The 24,985-nt window shown below is 39.0% G+C and overlaps 1 protein-coding gene across 1 annotated transcript in view; it reads left to right on the top strand.

Moving 5' to 3' along the window:
- afap1l2 (actin filament associated protein 1-like 2) overlaps positions 1 to 23,786 on the top strand; it is a 44,144-nt gene extending 20,358 nt beyond the window's left edge. Inside the window, exons 3-18 of the mRNA XM_008436728.2 lie at positions 8,649 to 8,760; positions 10,586 to 10,669; positions 11,056 to 11,267; positions 13,423 to 13,602; positions 13,698 to 13,784; positions 13,918 to 14,002; positions 14,119 to 14,223; positions 15,584 to 15,795; positions 18,663 to 18,808; positions 18,884 to 18,995; positions 19,107 to 19,352; positions 20,705 to 20,963; positions 22,633 to 22,806; positions 22,882 to 23,069; positions 23,154 to 23,375; positions 23,470 to 23,786. Of these exons, the coding sequence (XP_008434950.1) occupies positions 8,649 to 8,760; positions 10,586 to 10,669; positions 11,056 to 11,267; positions 13,423 to 13,602; positions 13,698 to 13,784; positions 13,918 to 14,002; positions 14,119 to 14,223; positions 15,584 to 15,795; positions 18,663 to 18,808; positions 18,884 to 18,995; positions 19,107 to 19,352; positions 20,705 to 20,963; positions 22,633 to 22,806; positions 22,882 to 23,069; positions 23,154 to 23,375; positions 23,470 to 23,496 (2,451 nt within the window). The 3' untranslated portion in view covers positions 23,497 to 23,786. The remainder of the gene's footprint in view (positions 1 to 8,648; positions 8,761 to 10,585; positions 10,670 to 11,055; positions 11,268 to 13,422; positions 13,603 to 13,697; positions 13,785 to 13,917; positions 14,003 to 14,118; positions 14,224 to 15,583; positions 15,796 to 18,662; positions 18,809 to 18,883; positions 18,996 to 19,106; positions 19,353 to 20,704; positions 20,964 to 22,632; positions 22,807 to 22,881; positions 23,070 to 23,153; positions 23,376 to 23,469) is intronic.
- The last annotated feature ends 1,199 nt before the right edge of the window (positions 23,787 to 24,985 follow it).

The following is a 24,985-nucleotide window of genomic DNA, read 5'->3' as shown; positions in this document are numbered from 1 at the left end:
GTGGCGACGGTGGTAGGAGTTTGTTCCTTAATTGGTGCGTTGCTGGTTCGATCCCCGCTCTGTCCGTCTCTGACCTTGTGTCCTTGAGCAACATCTGTTGTGTCCTTGGATAAGTCGCTTCACCGCCTCGCCTGCTGGTGGTGGTCAGAGGCGCCGGCATATGGCAGCCGCTATACAATTACAGACCGTTTACCATTTGCTCAGTCGTATTGTCTGTAAAGTTCTGGCACAACATTCTTGGTCTTATTTAGGTCTGGGCTTTGACTAGACTATTTTAAACATGGTTTGATCTAAGTCATGACACTTCCAATCCAGAAGCCTCTGAGAATTTTCTTCTAGGATTGTCCTGTTTTCAGCTCCATGCATCTCCCCATTAAAAGGCCTGTTACAATATATAATGAATCAATTAATCGCATGATAAATTAAAAGAAACTCAATCATTTTCATTCGCTTGACTTTCATTTGCTTGACGTTTTTCTCTTTTTAATGATAGAATGATAGAAGTGTTCAGTCTGGTGCTTTTGTCTCAACTTGCCCATCTTTTGAAAGATCATTTTGTTTACAGAGGCTTCATTATTTATTGTATTTGTTGTTTTCTTTATTTGTTTTGGATATTTAAAATGTCTTCCAGTTCCAGTGTTTAAATGCTCACTGGAATTTGAAGGTTATTGATCCTTGACAATGTCTTCTTGCATTATTGTGTCATTATTAACAACAATATTATCGTTTATCACAATAAGTTCCGGGGCAATTTATCGTCTAGCAAAATTTGTTATCGTGACAGGCCAAGGCCATTAATTCTGACCAGCTTCCCTGTCCCTGCTGAATCATCCCCACAGCATGATGCTGCTACCACCATGTTTCATAAAGGGGATGGATATTTATTGTGATGGGCAGTGGCTTCATCTCATCTGAGCACCTTCTTCCACATGTTTGCCCTATCCTGAATCAGGACTTCTTAAGGCTTTTTCTCCTTTTTCTTTTGATTGTCCTGGGATTTATTTAGGCGTATCAGTGTAAAGGGGATCATGTCACACTTTCCAAATTTGTATTTCTAAAAAAATAAAAACAAAAACTCCCCTCATATGTAATGTTTTTCTGGTCAGTCACATAAAATCCCACATAAAATACACATATGTTTGTGGTTGTAGCATGAAGAAAATTGTGAAAAACCAATAAACTACTATTTACTTTAACAAAGTGCTGAATTGGTCATAGTTGTGCATACTTTTAAATCTAATTTGTTTTGTTGTTAAGTCTGACCATTGTGGATTTCCTGTAATTAAGCATCATTTTTGGTTGGCTGTAAGAAAAAGTTTATCTTTTGCAATTCGGAAAACATCCCTCTTCCCGAGGAGTCAAAACAGGAGATGAATGCAGAACATACACAGACTGACTTATGAGCTTTTCTCCACTTTACTGCTCTTGGAAAGCTGAGCTGCACTTTTCTATTTTAACTTTAACAGGAAGTGATGAGAGTGGCAGAAAAGTGTAGGATTTCTGAGAGCTAGAGTTTTTCCTGATCATTTTTATCACCAACCCTCTGATCTGCTCTGAGTGCCCTACAGGCCCTCAGCTCCTCTGGGTCTCTGTGTTTGCACGTGTTTTTGCTGCGGCAGATTTTTGGCATGGGAACCAGGGATTTTCCATGTTCCTCAGAGTGTTCGTTTTTTGGGCTCTTTTTCCCACTCTCCCCTCAAAGCCCCTCCACCACACCCATCTTCCTCCCCTCCTCTCTCTCTCTCTCTTTGTTATTTATGCCCCAGCTCCTCGATCCATCCCGTCTCGTCTGTGTTTCTGTGGTGAGGATGTGTGCACGTCTGAGTGTGAGACAGAGACAGAAGTGAAAGCAACAATCTGGTACGACAAAAAAAGTAGTTGGCATGTGTCCCTTTTTTTTCTCTTTTTTTGTGTGTGTGTCTTTTTCAACGTTCCAGTTGGCCTTCACCCACACAACACGGAGATTTAGTTTTTGTGAAGATGACAGAAATGGAGAGAGAAGAAGGGGAAACAGATAGAGATAACAGTGGGTGGGCGGTGTGGATGGGGGGGTTGCTGCTGCTGCTGCCGCCGCCGCTGCTGCTGCTGCTCTGGAATGCTTGTCGTTTTTTTTGTTGTTTCGTTTTAATTAATAACAGATGCCTTCACTGCTCTGTGTAATCTATTTTGCAGTCTCATTGAGGGGATGTTTCTTCAAGGGAGGGCAAAAAGCATTTAGACCCCTAATCTGAAACATGAATTTCTAATTTAGTGCTTAGATGAGCTGTTTCTGTAAAACTCTGGGTAAGTTTCTGACTAACCTAACCCACCCAGATCTTCTTCTGAAGAACCAGAGTGGACTTGGACATTCCTGTTATTTGACTTTTTGTGAAAGAGAGTTTGAGTTTTTTTACTGTTACTTTTATTTAGTCAATTGCCACTTTGATGAAAAGAAAACATCCATCTCAATCATGAGGTAGCGAAGTCATAGTAATAATTTTATTAGGAAAAAAAATCCCAATAAAACTAATAAAACTTATTTCTTGTTGAGTCCAAGCTTTGCACCATTTACATCACCGGATGATGACAGAGGACCACCGCCTATTGCTTTTCTGTGGAACATAACTCAAATTAATGTGGGAAATTTGTCTATTTACGTATTTTATCAAAAGACGGAGGATGTCAGTTTCTGCTGTAGTACTTAGACAGTTTTCACTCTGCGTATTAAAGCATGTTTGGTATTTTAATTGTTAAAATAGGCACTTATAAGCATTTAGGTGTCTGAGGTGTTTGTGGATTTCAGCTGTTCGCGGGCGAATAATGGATAAATGTGTAAATACTTTAAAACATGTTATTGAAGGAGAAAATAAATGCAATCTTTAGATATTATTGAACAAATTGTGTAATATAAGAAGGGCAAAATATATTAAATGAAAACATTTTTAAATTTTTCTTTTTCTCTACTGATTGTATTTGACTCAAGTGCTAAATCCACACCCGTTACTCTTTGGTTTTATTGAGATTAAATTCAACTTCTGGCTGTTTGGTACAATGTATGTTGCATTAAACATTCAGATAACTTTAGTTTCTCCCTTAAAGTTCCTCAACCGTCTTTTAATCAACTGACTGACTGGTGCAAACATAACGTATGTTGCATCATCAGGACTGCCTCAGAAAATATCTGTTTATGTCGTTATCTTCCAGCTTGTTAGTTGTTTGTTTGCATAATATAAGTTCCTATCATTTCATATGGAAGATTTTGCATAAAATCTTTTGATGTACGCATAGCATAGGGAAACACATGATATAAATACAAAACCTTAAGCATGGCGCTTTTAAAGCAAACCCAGAATATGTTTTTATGATTCGGCTTTCAGGTGACTTTTAGTAATTAACATTATTCATTCCTACTTTAGCTTTATGACAATTACACCAGGCGTTTTATTAAACTGAATGCGAATAATTACAGTATTTTCCACACTGTAAAGCACCTTCAATGAATGGCCTATTTTAAAACTTTTTTCTTATATAAGGCGCATAGAGTAGAGGCTGGAGTTACGTTATGCATCCACTAGATGGAGCTGCACTAAAGGATGAATATCTAAAGCCACTTTGTTGACATAAAGAATGTCAACAAAACAGTCCGACTCCGGTCGGCGAGGAGAGCCTTCCTGGGCCGGGGCGTTGCCGGATGATGGTCACCCTTCTCCGTTCGCCCACAGCATGTTGGTTGGAGAACGTGGTGCTAAATGACCTGCAGACGACCTGATTATCAGGTTGGTAGGTAGATAGGTCAGTCAAACTTTATTAACAAAACAGCGTTCTGACAACTATCCCAGCATGCACCGCGCGCTTCTTCTACGGGCGAAAATGAAGTCGGTGGCTGCTTACCGTAGTTGCTAGACCTATTGTGGCTCAATATTGGTCCATATAAAAGGCGCACCGGATTATAAGGCGCACTGTCAGCTTTTGAGGAAATTGGATGTTTTTAGGTGAGCATTATAGAGCGGAAAATAAGGTACATTTACTTTATTAAGTTAAGTGTAGATTTATTTTTTATCTGTTTTAATTTAGTTAATAATGTTAATTATTTTAGGTTTTGTTTGTGTCTCAATATCAATGTTATCTGACCCTTCATGCGAAGGAAACTTGCACTGTAAATAAATCACTTTTATTTGAAAAAGTTTCCAGCTCCACCTTTAAAATTGATGCATAACCAAGATACGTAAATTTTCTCTTAACTCAGGATTTCATTCTGTCTCAAACAATAGATGTGACCTAAAACTAACAGAAAACCAAAGCGGCATTGATGGCGACGGCTATATTTGCTGATGTTTGCGTTCTGAACCATTAAAGAGCCCTCTAACATAAAACTGCTGTTCTCTTTTTGCTGCGATGAAAACATTTTTCGTCCCACGCCCGCCTTTGGTGGATCCTTTCCTGCGCGTTCTGGCATGCGGGCTATTAAGCCGAGTCGTCGTCACTGTGACTGCGCGCAGACCGTGACATGACGCCACGTATTATGACAGCTTGCTGCATCTGCTGTGCATTACTGGAAATGTGTGAGATGGTTGACCTGATATTGTGGGAACAGCTCACAAACAGGGACCTCTCTGATTAAAGGGAGTGACAGGAAGGGTCTCTGACAGCCCACATTAGAAATAATGATTTTTATGATTTTTATTCATAGAGACAAATATGGTTTGTTTTAAGTATGTGGCTCAATTTAAAAAAGAAAAATTAAACTTTTTGCAGATTGGTTATGCAGCGACCTCAACACTTTTTGCATCCCTGTAAAATGTGTCACATATTCAACAATTCTTATTACATGAACGTAATCAAAGTGTCCAGGCATTTTAAATTAGAAATCAGCAACTTTTATTTTCCTAAAGTATGAAGATAATATGATAAAGAGGCCCATTTCTCTTAGCCACAAGTTAAGTTGATCTCTCCACCACAAACCATGAGCAGGATGGTAGGGCAGGGAAGGGGAAAAAATCTCCAAAGCTCAGGGTGAAGTCTCCATAACAACAATTATACGTCATTACTGCAAACAAACTTGTTGTTTGGGAGGCATCTGGACGAAACAGCCGACTGTCGTAGCGTATAAACATGTGGAGTTTGTTGAACTCTCCTGGAGATTTTAACTAGAGCCTTGGTCTCTGGTCATATGAGACAAATTGAACGTTTCATTCAACAAAAACCAGGTGAGTTGGTCATGAAACGCAGGATGCATATGCAGAAGTGAACCTGATGTTCACTGTTTAAGTCTTTTCCAAAGTAATTCTTTGAAACACCTGGATATTTGAAATATAAACTCGGTTTTTCGGTAGAGTACTGATCAAAACCACGTGGTCAAATTCCACACGTGGAAGTGTTTTTCAATTAGTTCAAAGTGTCACCAGCAAGGGTGCTAATAAATGAGGCACTGGGGAGTGTGGCAAAAACATTTTTTCTTTTAAATTGGGATTGTTCTCAGGATGTAATGTTTTCTCAAATTAAAAATTGGATTATTCTTAAAAGAATAATCATCCCGAGGAGAATCGATTTCAACCACCTGCGTTTCTGATCTGAACCACATATTTCCAGTTTGTTCAAACCTAATATGTCCTGTTTGTTCATCAAACCTTCTCTGTGAGTTTTACAATCATTTGTGAGTTTTACAGGAACTCAAGCGAAAGTAAAAGAATGCAGGAAGTGTGTCCAGACATCAGTGGTGGGAGGAAAATAGTTTAGAAATGTCATTTAGAGTCTCTGAGAGTTCACTGTAAATCTCTATGAAAATACAAGCTGCCTGCATCAGTGCTGGCTTTATTCCGCACAAACAGATTATCTGAAATGCTTTTAACCTCACATCATCCCTGTAGACGTCTGTGTATTTGATTTATATCTGGAAAATACCTTAATTTTTGATCATATCACATCATCAAAAAGGAAAGAATAGATTCCACTTTTACTCGAAGGTTTCCACCGTCCTTGTTTTCACGTCTGCCAGACTAAACTTGTGTATCTCGGATCTTCTTGCCACTTCAGTTACCTCATCCCATGAAGCCTGTGGACACAAGTCGAAGGGATAAACCTTGTTTTCCTGCGGAGAGATGTGGGAGTTATTCCAGCACAGAGTGGGAGTGAGAAAGTGATCTTTGAAGAAATGACTAACCATGTTTTGAACGGAGGGATTGTTGCGCAAAGATAGGTTGATGCATACAAACATCTGTGTGCAATGTCGCAACACAATAAGCGCTGTGCACAAATTCAAGGAAGTATTTTTCATGCCTTTTGTGTATCTTTCTCTGATTGTATCTTTGCAAGGAATTCAACACTGCAGCAACATTTAAATACTCTTGAATCACTAGTTATGTCAGAATTTGCTGCCTCAAACAAGTATAGAAGCAAAGTGTGTATGAGCATAATTAAGACCAAGGAACACACCAGTCAGCAGCTCACAGTAACACGCAGGTGTTGACAGAACAACTTTTTCGTCCATCCATCTTTTGTCTTCTGCTTAATCACTGCTGGTCTAGAAAGGCCCAGACTTCTTCCCTCTCCTCAGCCTCTTGAGCCAGCTCCTCTAGGGGAATCCCACAGTGTTCCCAGAGTGTCGTTCACTCCATAAATCTGGCCTTTACAGAAAGGTTGTGAGAAGAAAACCTTTAAGAGAAAGACAAAAGAAGTCATGATTCCAGGTTGCTACAATCCGTATAGGGGGCATAGCAAACATGTGGGGAGGATGTGGTGTGGGAATGATTTTCTTCAGCAGGATAGCTGGTGGGAAGATGGATGGAGCTAAGTGCATGGCAATCCTGGTGGGAAAACTTGTTAGAGGGTGCAAAAGAGTTGAGCCTGAGGCTGAAGATCACCATTTGGCAGAGAGATTATGGAGAACATTCAGCCACAGCAACAATCGAATGGTGCAGATTAAAACGCGTACATGTTATCTATTAGTTCCAATAGATGACACAGGGTTACAAAAAATACTTTTTGGAAATTGTCTATGTTTTTTCAACTGAGTTGGGACTATTTTCCAAAAGTGACATAATTTTTTCTTAATCAAGTGAGGTTTTTATTCAGCAACACTTCATTTGATGGAGTCTGCATAAGACTGACATGACACTGTCATAAATATGACACAACACCTGTTATGAACATGAAGGAGTCTTTAGTAATGTTTATCACTGTTGTCACGAGCTGTCATTCGGTAAATAATGACGCTTCTGATGCAACGTGGCATTAAAAGAGCCATCTTTACATTAAGGTGCCAATATTTACCAAATGATGCAAAGTTTGCACGTTTAATAGACTTTTAGTGCAACTTCTAAAGCAACTTTGCATTAAAAGTGTCCGTATTTAATGCAATACTAATTTGATTTGGAGAATCTCAATCTGATGACATTTTTGTGACATTATCAGTTCATTTCCGTTAATATTTCTCATCCAAAGACGGTTTTAGGAGAGAAAAAAGTTTTCTAACAGAGTGTATTAATTGAATGTCACAAACTTGGATTTCTGTAAATTGAATAAGTACATGTAAATTAAACATTACGTCATCGTCTCTCCTGCTCGTTGCTCATTGATCCCAGATTCCCAGGAAACCGATCCAGATGTGAGAACAAGTCACGCATTTTTTTGATGCTCATGTTGAATCCATAGTTCAGAAAGTTGATCTGATTGAGTAAAACCAGTGTGATTTTTGGATTCAGCACATCAAAATTACTCTGAAACAGTAAAAAAAAAACCCGACAATTTTGACTATACTTTTGAATTGATGTCAACAGGTACTCTTCATTTCTGTTCAATATGACTGACAAATGGATAAAAATGTCTTTTTCTAGATGCACAGCTGGTAAAGATCACACCTAGAAAGACTTGCTGATCCTACAGAGCATTGACTCAGACCGGCTGAACACACTTTTCAGATTTTTATTTGTGAGAAACTTGGCAGACAAGTATAATTTATCTCGCACTTCACAATTATGTGCTTGTTTCTGTTGGTCAAAATGTAAAAATATTTGTGGTGTGAGTGCTTTTGTAAGCCGTTGTATAGTCTAAAAATCACAGCTTGTTCAGATTCGTCCATTAGGATGAATTCTTCAGGATTTTCCAAGCCATTATTCCTTGGAAAGGCAGAGTAAGATAGATTCTTGTGATAACAGATGTCTGTGAAATGTGTTTTGGACCATGTAGCTAATTTACTGTCTTTGGTTGAGTGCTTGGCATGGGGCAGACAGACGGTCTGCCACACAGGAGTTGACAAGAGAGACAGAAGTGAAGCCAGACTGCTGATTGATTTCAGGAAAACCCGCTGGGTGCACACACACGCGCACGCCCGCACACACACGTCACACCTCCTTCTCCTATGTCTATGCTCTCACACACTCTCCCCTGAAGGCAGAGTTTTGCTCTCTAGTCCACTGGGTCAGACAAGGATTGGTTACACGAGGAATTCCCTACTTACTCCTATCTGGATTAACGATAAGTTCAGGCTGCAGGAATAAAACATGACTAATAATAAATGCATGAATGTGTGTGATTTCTTTTTTGTTTTATTTTTTTACATTTATTCACCATCCACACATAGTTCAGACGTACTGATGACAGATTAAATGGATAAACTTTTACAAACTATTTCAACTAACTGAATTTTTCAACAGATTTCTCTTGTTTGTCAGGGCGTAGTGGGTCGGGAACCGTTCCCCTTGCCTCCAATTCCAGCCCCAGCCTGTATAGATCCTTCAGAGAGTTACTATGAGGAGGCACAACCTTATGAGGAAACAGCCAACGGTAAGGTCCTTTGCTAAATATTTCAAGATTTCTTTACACTTTCCGCAAAAACCACCAAGAGTTGCACTTTTTAGCATTTAGTGACATCTAGTGGCAAATTAGTATAATGCAACGAAATAAAATGAAAATTGGATCATTTTAAATGTTATGTGAAACTGCATTTGATTATTTTATATGTGGAAGACTCCATATTCATAAAAATGTTACCTGTTACAGTATGTGTAAATAATGCATTTGTAAAAACTGTATATTTATGTTGGCAATAGATTTCCACCTAATAGTACACACATCTACTTCTTTACCGAGCTGAACATCATATTTATTGTGTTTGCACGAAAACAAAACAAATAGATAAAGCAGATAATGCAGAAAAACACCAACAACTCAAATATAGTTGAGCTACATGATAAGTAAAACTTGTGAGGAAGTTTGGTTTGATGTAACAACAGAAATAAACTGAAATAAACGTCTTAAACATTCAACCCTAAATCCAAACTAATCCAAGCTGCATTTTGGGAAAACGTGAGTTTCCTAATTGTTGCTACACTGGTGTCCTTAACAAATTATGCTTTCAAACACTCTAGTTACACATGTACCAGCAGAGTTTGGAGCTGAGTTAATTATTTATGAATGCAGATAAACTGTTCATTAACACAGCTATCACTTTGTGTTGTTGACTCAGCAGCCATATTGGGATTTTTAGCTCTGGTTTAGTGAGGAAGTAATTGTTTTTAAATAAGTCACTGATTGTTGACACCCCGGGCGAAAATACTTTACAATTCCTTCAGCCAAAAGGGCAGCACTTGGTTTTCTGTAACATTGGGATCTTTGAGTCTTGCTCTCCTTTTCAGCTCATCGTTTTCTACAGTGTTTGGTTCTGGAGTCTGAGTTAGTCATGAAAAAAAGAGCTTTTCTGTCATTGCAACAATTTCTGTGTTAATTTGATTAATGTTCCAGCTGAAATACCCAAAGATAACCCTATCGCTGGTGTTCTTGTACACACCATCAGTTATTTACCTAAAATCTCCTGGTGTTTCTTTTGTTTTGCACTGGAACCACCTCCAGTGGTTACACTATAAAAACTCAATTTTAGCCACGTCTGACCGAAGTCCCAATTAAAATCCCAATATGAGGAAGGAAACTCCACTGGTTTGGATTTGTTATGGTGGGATAGAAAAGGCTTTTTCCTGGCATTCCCACAAACAACTGGTTTGCACATAGCATCTTTTGGTTTGGTCGGCAGAGTTGACGAACTTGAGCTGGCATTCTTGGTTGCAGTCCTCTAACACTGGAGATTTTTACCTCTCTTCCCATCCTGGTCTCTGTGCATATTTTCCAACATTTTACTTGTTTTTAAATTTTCCTCAATTACTGTTCAACATTTTTTCAAGGATATTTCTTTTAGAGGATTTGTTAAGAGTACCAATAAATGGGAACATTTTGCCTTTTCTGTGAACACTGTAAAAACAGAAAATTTTACCAAGTCATTTGGTGCAAAAATCTTAGTTTTATCTCATTTCAAGCGTTCTAACTTACAAATAACTTTTCAGCAAAAAAAAGAGCTTTTTTTTAGTCAATAATTCCTTAAAATTATTGACTTACTACACTTATTTTAAGTGTAGTAAGACATTTGCACTAGAAACTAGACCAAAAAAAATTTAATCTACGCTAATCATGGGGTATGTTTATTAAATCTACTTCATTGTTGTTAGATCTGTATTTTTTTATAAATGTATTTAATTCCTTATGTTCAACTGATACTATTTTTAAAGAAAACATCCCATATTTCCTGTCTTCTTATGGGGTTTATTTTGATACTGTGCAGATCTGGCGCGGTCTGGCCTCCTCTCTGAGCCCTGGACCAGAGTGCTCAGCTCAGACTGTGTGGTTTATGCCGTTATCACCGGGGGTAGATGAGACTCCTGTGTCTCTGTGGCATGTCTACACTTGTTTTTATTTTGCGTCTACCAAAACTCGCATGGGGAAACCAGCATGGTCGGAGCGTGGCATGTTAAGGAGCTGCCGCCATTAATCAGACTTATCAGTTTCCTGAATGTGTTCTTTTCACTTGTCCTCATTTTCCTGCCAATCATCCATCTGTCGTTTAAAATTCATCCGTCTGCTTAAGTTTTGTGAGGAAATGCTTCACTCAAGAGGGTCAAGAGATCGGACATTAAGCTCATTAACTCCTCCAAAACCATCCAGCCCTTTCAGCTTGCTTTAAACAATCCTTTAAGCGACGCTCCTTCCAAAGTTTTAACTGTTGCCTCTGCGTTTGTTTTTTTTTCCTCTTAGAAGACGGAGACGCAGTCAGCAGCTCGTACGAGTCGTACGACGAAGAGGAGGTGACCAGAGAGAAGTCACCGTCAGCTCAGCATCAGTGGCCGTCAGCCGAGGCGTCTATTGAACTGATGAAGGACGCTCGAATCTGCGCCTTCCTGTGGAGGAAGAAGTGGCTTGGCCAGTGGGCCAAGCAGCTCTGTGTCATCAAAGACCATCGTCTTCTGGTGGGTGGCACGCTCAGTTAAAGACCAGCAGATGTTCTGTGTAGAACATCAGCTGTAGTGTGTTTGCCCTCTGTAATTAGAGGAATTTTAGATCAAAATAATGTGTAAATTCAGCCTGAAAACCTAAATTACAAAAATAGAATTGACTTTTCTGCTTGTATTGAAGTATCATGATGATTTCTGTAAACAGCCATTATTTTGGGCAGAGGTTTGTCATTTCTGAGAAAATCTTGGAAAAGACTTCAAGAGATTTCTCTGTATTCTTCTGTTATTGCTGGTCAGTGTGCATTTCTTTCTGACAAGGTATTCTCTCTATTTAACCTTTGTAATAACTTATTATCTTGGTATGCAATGTGTAAACTAAGGTAAGTTTGCTACTTTGCATAGAAAACGGTTATGCCTAATTAATGTCTGAATAGTTTTAAGGTGTACTTTAATTATTTAAAGTGCAAAACATAGACAAGTTTTATTAACTTTACTTCGGTTCTCATAACCATCTCTCAGAGAAGAAATGACCACAATTTTCAAGAGATGCCTGTTTATTAAACATTTAGGTCAGTCTTTGACTATATCTGTTTATCAGATTAAGCATATTTAAAATGGTTGCAGGATGAATGTTTCTTCTCTTTAAAAATAACTTGTTGGCACAGCTTAGCTTTGGATATGTGCTTCTGAAGTAAAGACCTTTTGAACAGTCACCTTAAGACAAATAAAACTAAATTAGAAACGTCTGACCGTTATTCACAGTGAACCAAACTGCATATCAGGTCAAAGAACACAAACTACTATAAGGTGGTAGAGGAAGTGTTGATATGGGCTTTTTTTTGCTGCCGTCAGACTTTTATTCCATCCAGTCAGGGTTGGCGATGGACTAAACCTTTTACCCAAATGTTTAGAGTGGTGTGTGACCATCTGACAGCTGAAAATTAGTCAAGTCTCTGCCAACTAATATCCCATTGAGTTTATATTTAAGTCGCACATCAATGCCTAAATAAGTGACCCAAAAAAGCCACATTTTGGATTTGTTTGTCCTCATTTGGCAGAAATGTTTTAGCAATTGGGGCTGTTATAACCAATATTTTAGTAATCGATTATTCTATCAATTAATCAAGTAATTGGATAAAAAGATTTTGATAAAATAAAATATTGGTAAATCTAACACAGCAGTAGTGTTACTATCTGATATCAACATCAGTCCAATTTTTCATATTTGAGCATCCCTAACAATAACTTTTGTGTGGTTTAGAAAATTAACCTGTCACAATAATAGCTCACTTTCTAAGGGAACCTGAAGAAAAGTTATGCAAAAAATCTGAAATTATATTCAATTTAACAAAAAAGGCAGGCTTAGAAATCACAAATATGCTTATAAAAATGTCTATACTCCAGCTTTTAGTTGATGTATTCCTTTGTACCGCCACGATACGCTCCGCCACCCATTTGTTGGTGGTAAATGTATTTTTCCGGTGTACCATTCTGAACCCACTACCAGGCTGCCGTGGTCCAGGCATGCCAGGATGGTTATTGGTCTCCCAAAAATGATTTTTTTTTTTAAATAAAAACAACAGACATTATTATAAATCAATAAAACCCATTTGAGGAATCCTTACAGCCCTATGTCGAGTCCTTGAAAAGAGAAAGTATTTTCTTTTTAAAAAGAACACATTTGAGTGCTTAGGTTTACCAAAGTTTTCTCAACAAAATAAAAACAACAGGACCTTTTGGATAACACCTTCAGGACAGACGAGACCAAAGCAGGGCTGCTCGACCACAGTGCACATCATGTTTGGTGGAAACCAAGCTGCATGCAGCATCAAAGACCACGTGCTAATTGTAAAGCACAACGGTGAAAGGATGAGGATTTTTTTTTTTTTTTTTGCGGCTACAAACTTTGACATATTTCCTGTTGGTGTTTACTGTGAACTCCAGGTGTTTTAACCAATTGTCAGCCCAGCTGAAAAACGATGCTGCACTGTTTTTCTCAAAGTCCAAAGCCACAACGTGACTGAAACGTAATGAAAGATTCTTGAGAAAGTTGAGTGCAGACAACTGCCCACAAACCTCAATGAATTACTGCTGCGCTGTAAAACTGGAGAACATGTTGTCAGCACGCACCGTAGAGATGAAGTCACCCTGGTTTCTTTATTTTTCTTAGTGCTACAAAAGCTCCAAGGACCAGACACCACTGCTGGACGTGAGCCTGTTAGGCTGCAGTGTGATATACAAAGAAAAACAGCCAAAGAAAAAAGAGCACAAGCTGAAGATCATCCCAGTAGGAGGCGAGGCCATAGTGTTAGGCCTGCAGAGCAAAGAGCAAACTGAGCAGTGGCTTAAGGTGATCGATTTTCTGTGTTTCTCTGCAATATTTTCAATTATTTTAAGGCTAAAGTGTGGGGGAAAAAAACACATGGATGTGTTTATACATGTTAGGTTATTCAGGAGATAAGTCCCAAGCCAGCTGAAAGCTGTGATCCTCAACATTCTGCATCAGACTCCCCACGGCTTATTTGCACTAAGGTATGCTTGTTCTAATATTTTCTTTACATGTACTAGACCTCTGGAGTTTTAGATAAACCAGTGGGATCAAAAATCTTTTATTTCTTGAAAAATTTGCTTCTGAAATTAATAAATTGTTCATACAAACACACAGGGGGATCTGAATGAGAGACACTCGCTGGCTTCAGAGAGTGGCAGCAGCACAGACAGCCATACAGAAACCACAGAAAACAAAGATGGTGAGTGAATTTTACTTTGATAGTCAAACACATCCAACATTGGTTCAGGAAGCCAATTCTTGTATTTTCACATTAAAAAAAATAGCTTCTTTTTTTTTTCCTCTTTGTCGCTATAGTGAAGAAAAAATATGGCCCAGGTTTAATGTTCAGCAACCTGATGAACATTGGGAAGAAAAAACCATCTTCGCTGGAGAGCCCCGAGAAAAGCGTCGACACCTCAGGTAACCACAGGTCTACTTCACTCTGTTTCATTCATGCCTCCTGAAGTCATTCCAATTTGATGACTGCATTGGTGTTTTACTGTCAAAAGTATTCTGCTTTATGCTCAACTGATATTTTTTATAAGCAGTACTATTTTTTTTATTTTTTATTTTTTGCAAAATTACAAATAGGCTGCTTTCACGCTGCACCCTGAAGAGACCCAATTCAAATGTTTTTGTTTTGTCAAATCGTATTTTATTTTTATTTTTTAAGGCGTGATCGTTCTCTCTTCCAAATATAAGACTTGTATGTGATCTCCAGTGTGACCTGAAAGTGTCCCGCATGCGCAGTAGAGGGCGCACTAACGTCACGTAGAGAGCGTGCTCAGTGTTTGCGGAAGTAAACATGGATGCCAACGGTGGAGCATAGTTTATGATTTTAAAGTTGTTGTCTGACCGGATCCAGCATATTAACAACTTAATCCGCCATGATTGTTGTTTTTCCTCCCGCTTGCGCGTATCAGGACGCAGAATAGTGACGTTTGTCGAGTATCAATGACGTTGACGTTGGATGGGATGAATGCGACCTGGCCGTTCGGACTTGGGTCGCATTTGAAAATATCAGATACGTATCGGATATCCAAGTGATCTGTGTCGCATTCGAAAAAAATCTGACCAGAGTTGTTCAGACTGTCATGAAAAGATCAGACACAAGTCGCATTACGGAAAAATAAATAGGAATTGCGTCACTTCAGGCAGCAGCGTAAACATAGCCATTGACAAAACTGCTGGTTGTATTTTATTGCTGCTTATATAAACCAAGACAGTGAAGAAAATGCATCTTAGAGATGTTCTTTGCTAATAAGGGATTTGAATTTAAGCATATCAAGGTATAGTTGGAGTTTGAACTATTAGAATATGCAATTAGCAGTGTTTTTAGAGGAAGTCTCAAATATTTGTGGATTTCGGCTACCTGCAAGCGGGTATGTTCTCTAATCACTATTGAATATTGTCCTCAGTTCTCATGTTACATAAAAGCAGAATTGTTTAAAAAAAATTCTAAAGATAAATCATCCACAGTCTTCATGAAAAGTTCGGCAGCAGAGGCAAGATGTTCAGGCTAGGCTAATGCTAACATGTTTTGATATGACTCCTTGATTATTCAGCTTAAAACATCATAAACTTTGATTCTGGTTAAATACAAAACGTACGAAATCATGTGCCTGTTTCATGAATCTAGTGGTTTGCTTAAACGTCATAAAATTTAAATGGACAATGTTTCAACTGCTTTCCTCCACAGTGACAGTCATTTCCTGAGCTTTTAATATTTCCAGCTGTAAACAGATGCCTCCTGATCAAGGTTTCGTTTCTTTTTTTAAAGGTTACCTGAACATTCTGGTGAACAGCCAGTGGCGGACCTGCTGGTGTCTCATAAAAAACGGGCAGCTGTGGTTTTACCAAGACAAGGGGAAGAACAAAGTGAGCCAACCAGCGGTGACCCTGGAGGGCTGCAGCGTTTTGCCCGACCCCATCCCCGAGCACCTCTACTCTTTCAGGATCGACTTTGACGGCACACAGATTGCGACATTAGAGGTAGATAAACGCTGTGTTTCTCTCAAACAGGAGATCAAATAAACGCTTAAGACTTTGCACACTTTCTGTTACGTTTAACCTGACCACAGCACAGCGGTATTTCGCTGCATGTGCTGATTCAGCAAACGTTATTGTAAATAGATCCTGACACCTGATCGGATGTGGTGCGTTTCCTGTCCATGGCTCATTTTCTCATAAGAACTGACTGATTTAATGCTGATCTGACAAACAAGCTAAGTCTAAAACAACCCCTAACACCAACTTATTTTAAAAATACACATTCTGCTAACATCTGACTTGGGGTATATGAGATATGCATTCACACAAGGGTGGTCCCGTGTGCTGGTGTGTGTGTGTGTGTGTGTGTGGGGGGGGGTGTGTGTGTGTGCGTGTGTGTGTGTGTGCGTGCGTGCGTGGATGGATGTGAAGGGTGTGGTTGTGCTGGGATTTCAGAGACTAAAGCTACACCCTCTTTCATTAGTCCTTCAGTACCACCCAGCTGCTGTGCGTATTTGGTCATAAGCTTAGGAATTTATTATTTAGTCCTGAGGCCTCCTCCTTTTTTATTTTTCCAAACTAATCATTGGTTCAGAGAAACTGTATGTAGACACTCAGAGGGAGTTTTATACTTATGGTTTCATATAGTTCAAACACAAGGATCACTAAAAGTTAAGCGGTTGTTTTATATATTTGTGTGTCTGGTCGAAATCTGCTACAGCATTATTAAAGCATAAAAACTTCAACCTATTTGGGGAGATTTTATGATGTCATGTCTACCAAGAGGGAAGGAAGCTTTTAAAAGTATGACATGCAGTTCAATTCAGCCTCCTCTAAACCTGACTTTATAGAGCCACCGATCACTGGGATTAGAGACTACATTTACCTATTCATCCATCCATCCATCCATCCATCCATCCATCCATCCATCCATCCATCCATCCATCCATCCATCCATCTTCTTTACACCCTTGTCCCTTAGTGGGTCGGGAGGGTTGCCGGTGCCCATCTCCAGCTAACGTTCGGGGCGAGAGGCGGGTTCACCCTGGACAGGTTGCCAGGCTGTCAATCAATCAATCAATCAATAAAATTTTATTTGTATAGCACATTTCAGCAGCAAGGCATTTCAAAGTGCTTTACATGATTAAAATAAAAACAGCATGTGACATTGAATAAACGGTGAGAAAGAGAAAGAGATTTAAAGATAAAAACATTAAAACCCACACCCCTTTTAGGACGTCAGTTAAACGTTGTTTAACTGGCCTTAAACCTCAGAGTTTTAGTCAAAACGCTCTTTAACTTTAGTTAAACGACGTTTAACTGGGACGTTTTCTGGGGGGCTTTACATCATTAAAACATAGAAAAGAAATAAAAAGAAATTAAAGACATAAAAACATGGCATGTGACATTGAATAAACAGTGAAAAAGAGAAAAAAAAAACTCAAGAGTTTTAGTTAAAACGCTGTCGCAGGGCAACACAGAGACAAACAGGACACACAACCATGCACACACACACTCACACCTAGGGGCAATTTGGAGAGGCCAATTAACCTAACAGTCATGTTTTTGGACTGTGGGAGGAAACCGGAGTACCTGGAGAAAACCCACCATGCACAGGGAGAACATGCAAACTCCATGCAGAAAGACCGGGGCCGGGAATTGAACCCAGAACCTTCTTGCTGCAATGCAACAGCTCTACCAACTGCGCCACTGAGCAGCCCCATTTACCTATTCTTCTTGGTAAAATGGCGGAACCTCAGTGATTTTCAAATAGGTTTGTGCTTTGATGTAGATTATCCTGCGGAAGAGGATTAGGGCCACTGGAAAAAAGAAGAAAAAAATCCGATTTCTGACTTTAATTGTAGAATTCTGAGATTAAAATCAGATTTTGTTTTTTCCAGTGGCCCTAATCCTCTTCCGTATTATCCTCATGTTGCTCTGTCTGAATCTGTATATTTAGGGTCATCCTGTTGGAAGTTGAGCCTTTGCCTTAATTTTAGGTCTTTTTTTTCTGTATTTAACAAGTTTTTATCCTAGATTTCCATGTATTTAGCTTCATTCATTTCAAACTTCCCTGTCCCTGCTGAAGAAACCATAATGCTGCCTCCTCCGCATTTCACCGTGGATATAGTGTGTTCAGGATGATGTGCAGTGTTGGTTTTCTGCTGCACATTTCCTTGCTCACAAGAAAAAAATGTTCAGTTTTGCTATATTCTGACAGAGCGCCGAGTGCTCTACGTGGCGTGGGGCAAACTTTAAACGATAAATCATACAGTTTTCTTTCAAAATGGCTTCCTTCTTGCCAATTGAGTCCAGTTCGGTGGAGTGCACAACCTGTAGACGTCTTCTTGATCGATTCTGCCTCGTGATCTGTGGATGTCTGCATCTCCTTCAGAGACGCCACATCAATGTTGAAATAGATTTCTCCACATCGTTGCCACAGTCCTTTTTGTTCACCGATGTTCATTAAAAACACGCAGATTAACTGGATTTATTCAAGAATTTCTTAATTTTATTTAGTGTTATCACATTATAAGGGGCACGAATGAAAGCAGATGCAAAATTTTCACATTTTTATTTGTGCTCAACTTTGTCTTGGTTTGCCACATAAAATTCAAACAAGTTACATTGAAGTTTGAAGCCGTAACGTTACAAAACTTGAAAAACTTGAGGGGCGTGAATAGTTCTGCAACATGTTGTAAGTAGCAAACTGTTCACATCTTAAATACTGTTGTAGCAATCGTTTCATTAATCCAAAGCGATGGATGGCATGTAACATAAACCCATGTGGCTTCAGACCCAGGATGTTGCAAGTGTTTGTTTTGCATTGAGCGCACATTCCTTCTTCTCTCCTCCCGTTCTTCTCCCAGGCGAAAACTTCAGCAGATATGGGTCACTGGTTGGGCCTCCTGCTGTCACAGACGGGAACCAAAACGGACCCGGAGGACCTGACGTACGACTACGTCGACTCCGAAAGGGTCTGCACCATCGTCACCGCCGCAAAGACGTCCTTTCAGTAAGTTATTCACCCGAGGACTCGCAGCTCTCCACTGCCATGAAACATCTGGCTGAGACTTTTGTTTCTCTCCAGCTTGATGCAAAGGAGATATTCGGAGTCGAATACGTACATAGACGCCCTCCCGTCTATTCCTCAAAACTCTGATGAGATTTACGATGACGTGGCATCAATAGCTGATCCCGAGGTAGGCTTGGAAACGAATAATCCCCGATGGGTTGCGCTATTTTCGGTTTCACTTTGACAACAATCGTCCGGCTGCTTTCCATCACTAACATCCTACTCCCATATCACGCAGGATGCTGAGGAGGATACCCAGCCGAGCTGTGAGGAAGAAAACAATCCCCAGGATCACAATGCAACACAGCCAGACAATGCCACAGAGCAAGAGAGCGACAACAGAATCTACCTGGACTTGGTCCCGATGCGCTCCTTCCTCCACACGGCCTGCGGAGCCAAAGCTTCTCCGCCTCTCAAGGAAACTCCTAGAGTTTGTCCAATCCCAGGAGAGGGCCAGAAGGATTCCTCTTGCCAAGTTAAAGAGGTAGATAATCTAAGATTTGTCCCAGCCCTCGTCCGCCAAAAGTCTAAACATCCCAAACAATAGATGCGAATGGGAAGTAGACATAAAATCCACAAAAACAAGGTCTGAAAGCTTTTCAGGTGAGAAGAAGAAAAGAAAATCTTTATCCCAGCATACTGATACTCCAGTTTGGAAAGTTTAAAGTAGAAAGAAGGAGAAATGATTCTGCAGGGAGCTAGCTAGAGCTAGTTTCTAGAAGCTCTAGAAATAACCAGTACAAAGTCTACCATTGAGGGAAAATGTTAAATAATTAAATCTTTAACACGGCATTCAGAGCTTTAAAAAGTAAAAAGTAGCTACTGGAGATAAGCTCTTGGTTTTTGTTGATTTTCTTCGTTTTTTGGACATTCCAATAATAATAGATCTGTGATCATTCAGTCTGGATGTTAGAAATGAATTCACTAGTTTGTCAGATTAAACGTTTCTCATTTTAGTTGTTTTGATGGAAAACGTTTGTCCCAAAAACCTGATCACAATGACGGATGTCTCAGAATGAATACGTTTCCTTAAAGTTTTTAAAACAATAATGGTTAAGCAAGTTTGTACCATAAATGTTACAATTGATAGGAACTGAAGTTACTAATGTTGGCACTGTTATTAAATTCCTTTGTAGTGACAATAGTTGAAGTCAAAAGCTGAAAAGTTTGGGAACTATTCATCTGAACAAATTGATTTATCTGACTTTTTGGAGAACTATTGCTGAGTATCATCAACATAACCATGAATATTTAGCAAATGCTGTCTAATGTGAAACAGAAAAGCATAAAAAATTGATCATCCAGCTTTTTTATGTCATTTTGTCAGGCGGAGTATCACTAACAGAAGAGTGAACTTTTATCCCATGCTGTCATTATTAAATAAAATAATAAAATAAAGATGCAAAGCAAAGAAGTTAAGACTTTCAGGCCTTAAAGTGGGATTGTTACGGAAGAGGATTAGGGCCACTGGAAAAAAAACAATAAAACAGTTCTGACTTTAATCTTAGAATTCTGAGATTAAAGAATTCTGAGATTAAAGTCAGAATTCTGAGATTAAAGAATTCTGAGATTAAAGTCAGAATTCTGAGATTAAAGAATTCTGAGATTAAAGTCAGAATTCTGACTTTAATCTCAGAATTCTGAGTCAGAATTAGAATTGTTTCTTTTTTTTTCCAGTGGCCCTAATCCTCTTTCGTAGATTGTAGTATAAACACCTGAAAAGATAGTTAAGTTTTATCAGAAAATCAATGGATATTAATCCCACGCTTCGGCTTTTTTATGAGCTTCTTTTTGTACACTTAGACAGATTAAATCAATCCACGCTTTAATCTCCAGGTCACTTCAACGAACCGCACCGAGCCAGAGTCCAGCCCTCTGTTAAATGGGCCAAATTCAGCGTCTTCCCCCAGCAAAGCAGAACAGCAGCGATCACGGAGTCCCTCACAACCTCAGCCTGTCAAGACTCAAAGCCAGGAGACGTCAAAGAGGAGCAGCCTGGGCGTCCCACAAGCCTTCAGTTTGCCTGGAGCACAAAAGAGTCCAGCTGGGTTCCCTCACAGCCCACAACCAGCACGGCCAAAGGCCTACACCATAGGTAAGGTCCAACAACGACGTCAAGATTTAGAGGCGGTGCTGAGGCAGGAAAGGTCGCCGGGTGTTCCTGAGCGATGTGGAATGGCGCCATCTGGTGGAAAGACTCACCCATTACAGCTTCAGACGCTATAATCCAAACCCCTTCAATCATTACTTTTCAGAGTTTTTTTTATTATTTTGTTTTAAAATGGAACTAAAAGCTGATTCATAGGTCAACATAATGTGCAGTTTTTCACTATATTCAACATAAAAATGACTGGAAAGTGCAAAATGCAAAGAATATTTCTGGCATTATTCAAGATCTGCAGATTTCGCCCAATCCCTCCCTTTCCAACCTCATTTAGGAAAGTATTTAAAAAGTAAAGGTTTTAATGAACTTCCAAGTAAAATGAAAACTAGCCAAAAGTGTTGCTACTTGTTTAGTTTGCATAATTCTGTCATTGTACCACATTTGACATATTGTTTGAACGTTTGGGGCAATACAAAACAAATTTACAGCCGTTGTACATAATACAAGAAAATCTATTTGAATACTACATGAAGTGGAATATTGAGAAAATACAACCCGTTTTTTTTTTGGTTTTTTTTATTCTGGGACCCTGTAAAAATTTAAAACCGTACAATTTATTTACAGCAAGAAACATCAACTTCCACATAATATAAACAGTTTACCAAAAATGTTTTGTGACACAGAGGGGGGTTATGATTTAATAAACAATGTATTAGAACAACCAAAAATAGTTTTTGTTTATCGGTGTGTGGGATAGATTTATGGAATGGATTAAATGAGTTCAAAAAGGTGCAAATAACTGTTTAAAAAGGAGCTATATTGTTTAAAATGGGTGCCCACAGGACCAAAATGATTTTATTAATGTATAAATAATTGTACATTTAAGAATGTACAGAAAAGTTGTTTAAGTGTCATACAATGTGGAAATAATTCAAGTTTATCTGGTGTTTGGATATTTAAATGTTTGTAAATTAATGAGGGGCAGGAAATCATAAGCTATTCTATCTGCTCCTTTTTTAAAGTTGCATGTCAATTAGGCATGATAGCTTGTTTTAATTTATGTATTTTTTCTTTTTTTTTTACTTTTTATCTGCTCGAAATTAATGAATAAAAAATATACTTAATTTYTTGATGTAATTTTATCAATGTGCGGGGGAAATGCGTTACCACGAGGCCTGTCATAATAATCAATAAGTCAATTAATCGCATGATAAATTATAAGAAACTCAATAATTTAAATATAATAATGATTTATCGTTTATCTGGATGATAAAAGTCTTCAGTTTGGCGCTTTGGTCTCAACTCGCCCTTGTTTTGAAGAATAATTTTGTTTACAAAGACTTAAAAACAAACTTTTTTTTGTTGCTTTACTTATTTATTCTGGATATTTAAAATGTCTTCCAGTTCCAGTTCATTAGAATTTAAAGTTTACTAATCGTTTAGAATATGATCTTGCATTATCAACAACAATATTATCGTTTATCGCAATAACTTCTGGAAAAATCTATCGTCCAGAAAAAACCTGTTGGAATACCGCTCGGAACGATCCACCTGCCAAACAAATCCCGAAAGCAGCTTGAAAAATGTCCAACAGCTACAAGGATTCTCTGTTCTTTTTAGCTGTGAATATTACCAACAAATGCCGACGTTTTATTCTCAGGCAGTTCCAGTGCCCTTGAGATCAAACTGGGCAAGAACCGCACCGAGGCGGACCTGCTGCGCTACATCGACGAGCGCGATCGTCTGGAGAAGGAGAGGGAGGAGGTGAGGAGCAGCCTGGCCAACCTGAAGAAGGAGAAGAGGGAAACAAAGGAGGAGCTGAGCGCTTGCCAGGGTACAGCTCAGTGCTTTGTCACTCGTCTCTGTAGGGAGGTTTTCCGTTTGACAGCCAGCCGTCTGGTGTGTTCAGATCCTAAGCAGCAAGCTCAGCTGGAGGCCTGTCTGAAGCAGAAGGAGGAGGCGTGTCGGGAGGCGGAGCGCCGCAGGGTGGAGGTGGAGCTCCGCCTGGTAGAAGTGAAGGAAAGTCTGAAGAAGGTGGAGTCGGGGCCTTTCACACTGGGAACCACGCTGGACAGCAGCCTCCAGGACTCTCCGGCGGTGAGCTTCGCCCGCTCCAAACACCCAGGGCTCATGGGTTTGGTGCGTGAACTCAACACTCCCTCYGTCGTTTTTGTCTTTTAGACTAAAGCTGCAACCCTGCCTCATCCACAAACGTCATCGTTATCATTATCAACACAAGCAGCGCCACCATCTTCATCATCACCTTCGTCGTCTTCCCCAGCACCTCCCCAGCCCTCCAACAACAGCGCGAGTGCAGACTGTCCTGTAAACTCTGCCTCGGCTCTTAAAAACAGGCCCACTTCCATCATCGCCACAAAAGGAAATGTCCTGCAGAAAGCCAAGGTGAGGCTGGACTGCAGCAGATGCCGAGGCTACAGCTTGAATTATTAAGTCTTTACTTTTGAGTTAAAGCTGCTGTTGCTTTTTCTTTTTATAGGAATGGGAGAAAAAATCCACCACTTAGATGGAAACGTCTTGAATCTGCTCAGATATTACAACCATGTGGAGTAAAAACCCCCGGATTGCTTCCCAAGACTTTAAATAGGCCAGGAGACTGAAGCACAAGCCGAAAACTTGTTGAACGCCACTGGATTCCCTTAATAACATGACTTTTCTCATTAGTTTTATTTTCAAAGGACCAAATTTAAGTGAGTCCATTAAGGCCAGTGTTGCAGAAACAAGAGTGCAGCACATTTTAAAACCACTAAATTTTTTAAACAGAAAAAAAAAGAAAGCCCTTTACTAAATTGTCTATTGTGTAAAATTTAGATTGTAGCTTGGTTCATGTATGCTGGGAGCCAAGATGTAAATAGATGTACACCATTTATTCAGCCTTTTGGCTTGTATTGCTAGCTAAAACTGCACTTTTTATTCAAATAAAAAATGTCCTGAAAAAAAACCCCACACTGCTTGTTTTTAATGTTATGTTTTCAATCTTGTTTGACAAAAACTAGACAGTTTGTCTCAAACAGTTGCTGTTTTATTTTTCAAAAGCTCTCAATATTTAAACTTTACAAACCCTATATAAATTTTCCATTTTAGAGGAAAACACAATTTTCTCTAAATATACAGTGGTGTGAAAAAGAGTTTGCCCCCTTCCTTATTTCCTGTTTTTTTGCATGTTTGTCACACTTAACCTCTTACACACTAAGGGGTATAAATAAATTTCCGCCTGACAAAAACACACAAAAGTAAATCACTTATAGCCTCACAGCTATTAGATTTAATAAGAAACTTTTGGTACCTCTGTAAAGGTAAGATGTCATAGAATGGTTTTCTGGTGTCAGCACCATTGTAGCTTTTACCCTGCCTGAAATATTAGGGACAAAATACAAAATATTTTGCATTTTTCCTGTTTACTTTAAAGTCACAATTGAGAAAGAAAGTAATTAAGATCTATCAGTCTGATAGATCTTAATTACTTTCTTTCTCAATTGTTCCTGAATTTCTTTGGATCTCAGCATGATGTGTAGCTTTTAAGGATCTTTTGGTGGACTTTACTGTGTCAGGCGGCTCCCATTTAAGTGATGTCTTGATTGAAAATAGGTGTGGCAATAATCAGGCCTGGGTGTGGCTAGAGAAATTGAACTCAGGTGTTAAAAACCACAGTTATAGTATATTTTAACAGGGGGGCAATCACTTTTCACACAGGGCCATGATGGTTTGGATTTTTTTTCTCCTTTAATAATAAACACCTTCAATTACAAATTGCATTTTGTGTTTACTTGTGTTGTTCTTGACTATTGTTTAAATGGGTTTGATGTTCCGAAACACTTAAGTGTGACAAACATGCAAAAAAACAGGGAATGAGGAAGGGGGCAAACACTTTTTCACACCACTGTAGTTTTAGCTTCACCTGGGTCAAATTCACTGAAGAAATGCTACATTTCAGACAATAAAATGTTTAGTTTCTTAGTTAAAAATTTACTTAAATTATTTGTTTAGTTGCATCT

This window comes from Poecilia reticulata, linkage group LG19 (genome assembly GCF_000633615.1).
Source record: "Poecilia reticulata strain Guanapo linkage group LG19, Guppy_female_1.0+MT, whole genome shotgun sequence".
NCBI lineage: Eukaryota > Metazoa > Chordata > Actinopteri > Cyprinodontiformes > Poeciliidae > Poecilia > Poecilia reticulata.
Note: the sequence above shows the minus strand (reverse complement) of the source record. Positions and strands in the feature narration are given on the sequence as shown.